The sequence below is a fragment of the Antedon bifida genome, chromosome 11 (assembly GCF_963402885.1).
Source record: "Antedon bifida chromosome 11, ecAntBifi1.1, whole genome shotgun sequence".
NCBI classification, from domain to species: Eukaryota; Metazoa; Echinodermata; class Crinoidea; order Comatulida; family Antedonidae; genus Antedon; species Antedon bifida.
In genome coordinates, this window is record NC_136236.1 from 7,050,420 (window position 1) to 7,060,260 (window position 9,841).

The 9,841-nt window shown below is 36.4% G+C and overlaps 1 protein-coding gene across 1 annotated transcript; it reads right to left on the reverse strand.

Moving 5' to 3' along the window:
• Nucleotides 1-285: 285 nt before the first annotated feature.
• Nucleotides 286-9,392, reverse strand: LOC144856465 (uncharacterized). Its single transcript, XM_078714481.1, has 8 exons — nt 9,255-9,392; nt 6,197-6,456; nt 5,880-5,943; nt 5,147-5,274; nt 4,508-4,626; nt 2,835-2,967; nt 1,072-1,168; nt 286-818 (listed from the first exon to the last, which is right to left on the reverse strand). Exons 1-8 carry the CDS (start codon nt 9,325-9,327, stop codon nt 757-759), a joined length of 936 nt encoding a protein of 311 aa, XP_078570607.1. The 5' UTR covers nt 9,328-9,392; the 3' UTR covers nt 286-756.
• Between the last annotated feature and the right edge of the window lie 449 nt (nt 9,393-9,841).

Below are 9,841 nucleotides of genomic sequence, written 5' to 3' on the forward strand. Positions count from 1 at the left end.
TAACAAACTTTTACGAAAGAGATGAAAATCAGACTTTTGAATTCAATTGACCATATGATGAAGTCACGACATCCTATAGACCAGCGTTCCGCAACCTTTTTTGACCGCGACCTCATTATACGATTTTGGGAATTCTCGCGTATTTGCGCTTACAGCGCCTGGTACTCGCTGCACGTCAACATAGGGAAAAACTGTAGATGTAAAATGTAATCAGTGTTGTAGATTCTACAAAACTGTATACATCAGTGTATAATTGATAAAAAGTTCCAGTATCGCGACCCATCAATTTTATTTTTTTTTTGGGTCGCGAACGGTTGTGTAACGGCACTATAGACAACATTTTTATATGAATTCATATCTACAATTCAACAGCTTCCATAAAAAATTTTAATCATGTGGGTAACTTTTCATTCCGAGAAGCTATAACAGATTGAAATATACTGTATAGATGAAATTAGTAACTCATGTAATTCTACATTGCGTAATGTGAATGAGAATTGATTGAGAAAGAACATATTAAAATGGGGTAAGTATAAGAACGATGCGGTCTATTAAATGGGATTAACTACTATAGTACAAAAGAGTTAAAAGTCCTATGGCTAAATACTCCCTGTTATTTTTATTCTACAATATTAAACTATGTGTTAGCCCAGTCAGTTAGTTCATTCCTCGTCTCCTCGTGGAGGAGAGTGCCTGGTACAGTATTTCTGTCCTCCACTCTTCCCATGTCTTGTACATTGCTTAATAATTGTACACCTATGCTTCTTCAAATTTAAACGTTGAGTGCATTTCTTGAAGGAACAGAGGTAAAAAGGGGTCTGTAAAAGCCAAAAAATTACAGTTGTTTATCTCAAATCTTAAAGCAAATATGATAGTTGGTAACAACTAAAAACCTGTTGACCCTTGTCTACACTATCAAACTTTATGTGTCAAAAAAATGTGCCCATAATGTAGTGCTATGCTTAAATATGGTAGTGATATGACATCATCAGGTCCATATATGGGCACATCACATTTTTTTGACACATAAAACCAACTTGACTTCCTGAAATCAGATTACATCACACTTACCTGTGTCAGGTGACATGTAGCCATGGCGAATTAGGAAACTCAGAATTACTAAGGCGCAGTTAGGTTTAAATTCTCCCGATGCAACTTTTTCTTTCACCTTAAAAAATAATTTAGTTTATTACAGTATACATAGTTTTGGATACAATGTATGTATAATGGTTCTGGCACTCTCTATAAACACATAGAGACCGTGTAGTTATTGCCCTCGAACTATAGAACGGCTAAACTAACCTATATCCACACATGGAACGCGATGATTGTGTAGGTATAGCCCTACGATAGTTAACTTGTGTAGATGGAAAATGACTTAGAGGATTTAGTAAGTTTAGCAGCAAGTTAAAACATGAAAAAACAAATCAAGTATGCGTTGGGAATGTTTATTGCATATCTGGAAGCAACAAATTATCAAATGCAGGCCTTTTTTGTTTGCTTCTTTGCAGCAAAACTGTGTCACTAGCTAGGCCTACTCCAACCAAGTCCATGTTATGAGTTCACTTCGGCTTAGCTATAAATATTACATAGCCTATGTAAATACGTGAACGTGATTGGTTGAAACTGCGTCACATGACTATCGCTGCGAGGATCGTAAATCGTATATATCCTCGAGAACGATGATATTGACTGAGTAATTTTCGCGTAATTATCGTGTCCCCTGTCATTAATCATATACATTCTCGAGTTCGATAATATTGACTGTAATTTTCGTGTGGCAACACTCGCGTTCGCCGATAAATAAACAAAAGTCATCTACTGGATTTGAACTCGGGTGGAATTGTCACTCCATCGCAAGACAACGCTTCCACCGCTGCGCCACGGAAGTTGCTTCAAGAAATTATTCATCTAAACTATTTAAACTATGCATACATAACGCCCTCATTTGTTATTAGTCCTCCCTAAATGTGATGAAACACCGTTTGTGATTGGTCAATACTCACGGTAGTAACCTAGTAACTAGTACGCGCTGAACATCCGGTGATTCGGCTCCTCGAAGAGAAGACGATGAATTGTTTATTCGGCCTACCTGATTATAATATTATTATTAATAGGCTTATTGATGGAAATTCTTCTTTTATTGCCAAGGAATCATTAATTAGTAATTATCTGTATATTATTCTTCGCAAGGTAAGGTGTCTAGGCAGGAGGCTTGTTTACATACAATACAAATACTATAGAATAGGAGGCCTAGCCTAGCTTCACCCAACCCAGCAGACTTGTTCTTGGCTATATAATATAACAGATATCGCCTTTTATATCGGTAAAATATAAGATTTAACATTCCCTCGGGATGATATTATGTTCTCGGGGAATTATATATCCCTCAGCTGCCGCTTCGGGATATATATATTCCCTCGAACATAATATCATTCCCTCGGGGATGTCAAATCTTATATTTCACCTCTAAGCAGGCAATATCTGTATATTATACAGTATATAAAACAAATATTGACTGGGCTTCATCAGGGCACGGTAAAAAATATAGCCCTCAGTGATCTGGAGATATACTATATCCCGAGACGAAGATAACTCGGTGCGAACATCGTTTTTTTTTTTTTTTATTCTCATTTTAGGCAAATTGCCAAGGATAACCATAAGTGAATTAATTCACTATCCTTCTCAAAGGTGGCAATCCCGTTCACAAGACAACATATATACAAGATGCTCTACATAAACAAAGTCTTATTACAAGTCAGATGCGGAGGAGCAATATCAAATTAAGTGCTGTGTTACTGAATTGTCCAAAACCTTACACAAGGAATACTTACTTCGTCAATTGTCAATAAATAAAAGTCGCTAGTCTCCCCATCTGTGTTAAAAGGCTTGAAGGTCACTGGAAGTTCAAGGTCAAACATGAACTGTGTCTCGGGGAAAACCCCAAGCTCATTGTGGTACAAATAACTGCAAAAGGACAACAAAATGTAATATGGTAGCATGAAAGTACTGACCTAGTGTCAGGGTTCATCAATACTGACCTAGTGTCAGAGTTCATCAATCCTGACCTAGTACCAGGGTTCAATCATGACCTAGTGACAAGGGTTCATCAATCCTGACCTAGTGACAAGGGTTCATCAATCCTGACCTAGTGACAAGGGTTCATCAATCCTGACCTAGTGCCAGGGTTCATCAATCCTGACCTAGTGACAAGGGTTCATCAATCCTGACCTAGTGACAAGGGTTCATCAATCATGACCTAGTGACAAGGGTTCATCAATCCTGACCTAGTGCCAGGGTTCATCAATCCTGACCTAGTGACAAGGGTTCATCAATCCTGACCTAGTGACAAGGGTTCATCAATCATGACCTAGTGACAAGGGTTCATCAATCCTGACCTAGTGCCAGGGTTCATCAATCCTGACCTAGTGACAAGGGTTCATCAATCCTGACCTAGTGACAAGGGTTCATCAATCCTGACCTAGTGCCAGGGTTCATCAATCCTGACCTAGTGACAAGGGTTCATCAATCCTGACCTAGTGACAAGGGTTCATCAATCCTGACCTAGTGCCAGGGTTCATCAATCCTGACCTAGTGCCAGGGTTCATCAATCCTGACCTAGTGCCAGGGTTCAATCCTGACCTAGTGCCAGGGTTCATCAATCCTGACCTAGTGCCAGGGTTCATCAATCCTGACCTAATGCCAGGGTTCATCAATCCTGACCTAGTGCCAGGGTTCATCAATCCTGACCTAGTGCCAGGGTTCATCAATCCTGACCTAGTGCCAGGGTTCATCAACCCGGACCTATTGCCAGCGTTCATCAATCCTGACCTAGTGCCAGGGTTCATCAATCCTGACCTAGTGCCAGGGTTCATCAATCCTGACCTAGTGCCAGGGTTCATCAATCCTGACCTATTGCCAGGGTTATAACTCACGACTCTTTCAACTTCACTTCCTAAGCCTCAAATGAGTTTATAGCCACAATAAATTTTTAAATAGTTGATCCATCCTGTAATTGGCGAGTTGCTCGCTGTTGGATGCGTATGAAATAAATCAACCTTTTGACAACATAATTAAAGGAGCAACATTTTGGCAATAGAAAACAAGGCATTAGAAGTTGACTTTACTGATTCGAAACATATGGTTGAATGTGCCGACAGCCACCGCACTAAATATTGACTACCAGTACCATTAATTGTGCCGATATAAAATTCTAATTTCACATATGGTCGACAGTGCATCTCGAAAACAACATATTTGTAAATGGTCCATTTGTGAACACAATATCCAATAGTGAGTGAATTGGATTTTGGATATAAATGATATTTGGTAGTGCTTTTTTAAGTTTATCCTTCAAATTAATTGATTTCATTTATATTTACCTTTACACACCTTATACAACTTACTGGTGATGTGCCCAAATATGGTAGTGATATCACATCATCGTGTACATGTAGGGGCACATCACAGTTTTTTGTCACATAGTTTGACAGATTTCTTTACACACCTTATACAGCCTACTGGCCTAGCTTGTTTTGCTAACTGTTCAGGAATTGAAGCTTCTTCGGCACATTCCTTAACAATACAGTCTTTTACAGACATCCCTGCAGGAAGGCCACCGGCAGCCTAGAAAATAGAAAGGCTATATTAAGTTTTCTTATCACACCGTAATCTGTCATTGTGTTCAGACTAAACTATTAACTAATGCCTAGCATTTAAAATGGAAGGTCACCACTGTATATATTTATTTGATATAAACGTTGCTGTTCTTGGATATGGATTGGAAACTTGAGGTCCACATAATTCAGCTCAATTAGGCTACAAGACACAGCTATGAGCACTCATTGGTTAAACCTCAGGGCCCAGAGGAAACAATATTGGAAAAGGCTAAAAATGCCAGAGGTTTCCAGCATTGAAGGACCACTAAGGTTCCTCAAACCAGGGGCCTTGGGTATCTCTGTTATGCCACTGCAAGATACCAGTAATTTCACCACATTCACATTTTATTTTGATACATTAATACCAACAACATTTACAAAATCTTACAGCTACAGTAGGCCTACCTAATACACTTGTGTGTGTAATGTTAATGCAGTTTTCATTGGCAGGGAGGATCCCAAATTTGTATTTCACAGAGCGGACTTACAATGTTGTCAAGTTTACAGGGGAACGTAGGCTTAGTTTTGGCTCTCCTTCCTATCCACATTAACAGTCCGCTCTCTGTGCGACAGAAACCGTTGAGGTGACAGCCATACTGTTTTACACCAAACAATGCTATAAAAATAACCAAAACCAAAAAACAAATATATATTATTTATATACTACAAATGGGAGAATTATGATGATACACTTTTTGAAGCAATAGTGATGTCAAGGTTGAGATACCATATAATAGTGTTTAATACCAAACAATGCTATTAAAAGTAACAAAAAAAATATCACAAAGAGAAGAATTTTGATGATAAACTGTTTGAAATATTAAATTTCCAATGTACAGTATAAAATAACTGAGTTTCATTACTGTATTTACTGTATACATTTACTTGGATACCATTAACAAATGATTTAATCAAAGTCTAGTGTCCATATCTAGCCAAAATTTGGGTGGCATTTTAATTGAGCATGGGATTATTATTATTATTATTACTTATACATATAGTATTTAAGCAATTCTTTTCCATAACATTTTGTTGAATGAAAAATTAAGTATTGATTTATATAACCAGTCTATTATTATCATTTAGTGTGGTAGTTATTTGACAAAAAATGTGATGTGCCCATATATGGACATGCAGATGATGTCATATCACTACCATATTTGGACACATCACACTTTTTTTGTCAAACTTGTGTGATAGTTTAGACTTAGCTCTACTTACAGGTGGCTACTCGTTCAATTTCAAGGAGAGGGTCTTCATGAAAATATGTCTTTACTGAGTGTAGCTATTATAAGAAAAATAAACATGTTTAATAATATTATAAACTATTAAGACAGGGTGTTCTAAAACTGTCTTAATAATTCCAGTGTTAAATTGGACCCAAGATGGTGGTTAATGTTCAAATGTCATATAACCTAATTCCCAATACATTGCAGCCATATTGATTCCCTATCAGTATATGCAATGGATATATATAGATATATTAGTTTTTTTTGTAGTTATTTAAGTTTTAACATGGTTAAAATCTTAAGACAAACCTCGTTCCTCCATCCTCTAAGACTTGGATGTGCATCATGATCTCTCCATCGTGCAAGAATTTCGGCCAACATCTGTGTCCTCTTCAGGGCCGTGTCCAAACTGTCAATCAGTTTGACCATTTTAACTGCATCATCTTGTTTGGACCGTATAACTTCAAATGCATCGTTCTCTAAAATGATGTGCGGTAAGATCTCGGGAGTGATAAGTCCTACTTGAGAATCTTTGATGAAAAATGGAATGCAGAGTGCACGTGGAGATTCTGTGAAAAACAATATTTAATAATTAATAATAATAATATGGCATTACTAATGCTAAATTTTATTAGTCCATATTAGTAGTACTGTAGTGTAGTATTAGTAGTTAGCCTATTTTATTACACCTAACCAGGCTAGCCATATAGTGACATAGGTCTCCCTAACCATGTCCTGTCTCCAGGACTGTGCTATTGTATTGATGTTATGCGCGATTTGAACGATTTGCGCAATTTGAAATTGCGCAAAAAATTCCTTGCGCAATTTGAAATTGCGCAAAGAATTCTTGCGCAATTTGAAATTGCGCAAGGATTTTCTTGCGCAATATTAAATTGCGCAATCAACTTGCGCAATTTTAAATTGCGCAAGAAAATCCTTGCGCAATTTCAAATTGCGCTGCACAATTTGTAAAATTGTTAAATTGCGCAACAGAATTCTACCAGAATGCATGCTAACGTCGACGATTATAATTAATTTGGAAACTATAAATAACTCAAAATGAAACATAATAAATGCGAAGATAACATGTGTATAATACACAACATAAATGGCATTCACAATTAAATAATATTATCACTCATTGTAACTTGAAATAAATCAAAATGAATGTAAAAATAACAAAAATTAAGGCAGTAAGTAATACACAACATAGTCTACCGCCACCACCATTTAGACTTGCTATCAAAACATAGCCAGTAGTAGGCTAGAGTAGTATAGCCGCCCGCCGGGGAACACCACCGCTTCGTTTTCCTGTCGGGTCTTCGTTGGTATATGCTTTACAATAACAACATTTTCACTATTAAAATAAGGAAATGCGATATTATCTTTAATTTTTAATCATTCTTAGAAATTACTATAAAAATATGGGTGTGCATGATTTCACAAACTGTCGAAAAACCTTGCGCAATTTGCAGATTACTTGCGCAATTTAATACGTTGCTTGCGCAATTTGAAACAAATGTTTCAATTCAAATTGCGCAAGGAATTCTTTGCGCAATTTTAAATTGCGCAAATCGTTCAAATCGCGCATAACATTGACATACGATGAGGCAGGGATGGGGTCTTCTGCTGCCTGCTCGCCGACGCGTGCATACCTGGCTTAACTAAACTAGACATGAAACTCGTCACTTTGACGAGTTAGTTATCCGCACCACGACAAACGCCACGTGCACGTCATACGTTGGAATATTGCACACAGATAAAGATTATGGCATTATGACAAGAACTGAAGAATATGATATGCTGTTAGTGCTGAATTCTGTCAATTTGTGTCATATAGTATATACATGCAAAGAGTATAATCTGTATACATATTACATACAGTGTAGAATAGGTGAAATTACGGGACCCGCCATTTATTCCAATTTTTAACATGGCGACGGTATCAAAATGAAACACTTAAATAGCAATTTCTGGAGGAAATTATCTCAGGAACAACATATTAACGTGTAGAAGAAATTTGAATACGTAAAATATAGATGCGCACCCTTTTAAATGTGATGAACTATTACGCAAAATATGAAAATACGACTTTTTTTTATTCAACTGGCCATATGATGACGTCACAACATCCGATTGGCAAAATGTTTACATGAATTCGTATCTACAATCCAATAGCTTCCAGAAAACGTTTTAATCGTGATTATCACATTTTATTCTTACGAGCTATTACAGATTAAAATTTACTGTAAAGATGAAATTAATGACCCACGTAATTAAAATTTTTAGGCATGATGACGTCATAAAAATTAAAATATTTTTATCTCATGCTAAAGAAAGTTGATTGACCTACACAATATATAAATTTAGGAGAAAAAGGAATACAGATAAGCGTGATGCGCTCCATTGAATGTGATGAGCAATAACGAAAGAGACAAAAATCCTAATTTTTACATTCGTGTGGCCATACGATGACGTCACAATGTTTTTTTAGCCTTATCGATGCATGATCCGATATCTACAACTCATCAACTTCTAGATTTTGTAATAAAAATAAACGGTTCACGGTTTACTTTAGAAACTATGACTGTTTAAAAAAAGACATAATTTTGACGATTTTTTAAGCTTTTTCATAAAAAACGCGCACGAATTGTCTAATTCAACGTGTTCGTATGGCGTTATTTAAACTGGAAAAGGTCTAAATTGTTTTCAAAATTACTAGGAAAGACTTGAAAAATATAATTCAAGAGAAAAAAATATGTTTTTAACGCTACGTGCGCACCGCGTGCGTAAAAAATTGCGCGCCCGTGGGAATTTTTGACATGCTCAAAATGACAAGAAACGCATAAAAAGTTGATTAGAAATTAATTTTGCGCATTTTGAAATTTTAAATGCGCGTGCGCGCGTAACTTCTTGTGAAACATGCCATTTTTAATCCGTAGAAAGTTTGCCCCTGATATGACTTAAATTTTGTCAAAGTGTCAATACTAAATGACTTTTGGTTTTTAATCTATAATCAATCATTGAAATTCATAAAATTGCGCGTAAGTCACGTTGCGCAACTATGACGTCATTCAAAAATAGGAGGTGCACAACTTCACGTAAATGCCCATATGTTGTCAAAGTTATGAAATGTTATGTTTACACATTTTAGAGAAACGCGACTCACAAAAAGGAAGGAAGGATCCAAGAATAATACAGAAAAAAACTATTGATCCCATACAATAACAAGGAGTTATCCGCTTGGTATACCAAGCGGATAACTAATAAATAAAGACTTCACTAACTAGCCTAGCCTAGCTAGGGCCTAGGCTCGGATAGGCCTATACCCTCTAGCTATCAACTGTACGATATATAATATAACAACCTGGTTGATTCAAAGAATTGCATTGTCGCACAATTTTTAGCATTTGTTGTGACCACCAAGAGTAATTAGACATTTCAATGTATGAATTATGATCCGCCGCACACACTTCTCACACACATGGAATCTGGATAGATGATGTTTATTATTCCTGATACGCATGAGTAGATACGGACGTTCATTCATAATAGGTAGGTACCCGACGCAGGGAGATGGAAATACGTCATCAATTTGGCCCGCCCTCACACGACGGTTAGTGTAAATATACCATTTTGTTGCTCCATGATGATCAAATAATATCATTATAACCTCGGATACCTCCATGCTCTGACATAAATAGATAAATATAAATTTAGCTATATTCGGCTCAAGATTGTTAAATGTTTATTATGTCCCTTTATTTTGCAGAAAAACGTGTTTTAATTCCAGTCCTTTGTGTGTCCGCAAAAAAGTATACAAAATAAACTGTACTATACCCACCAATTTCAACAAACACAATCCTATCATTTCCGATCGTACTAAATTAACTTAATTTTTGGATAAACATATGCATTTATGACTATTATTAAGTAAAACAATTAAAAGATATT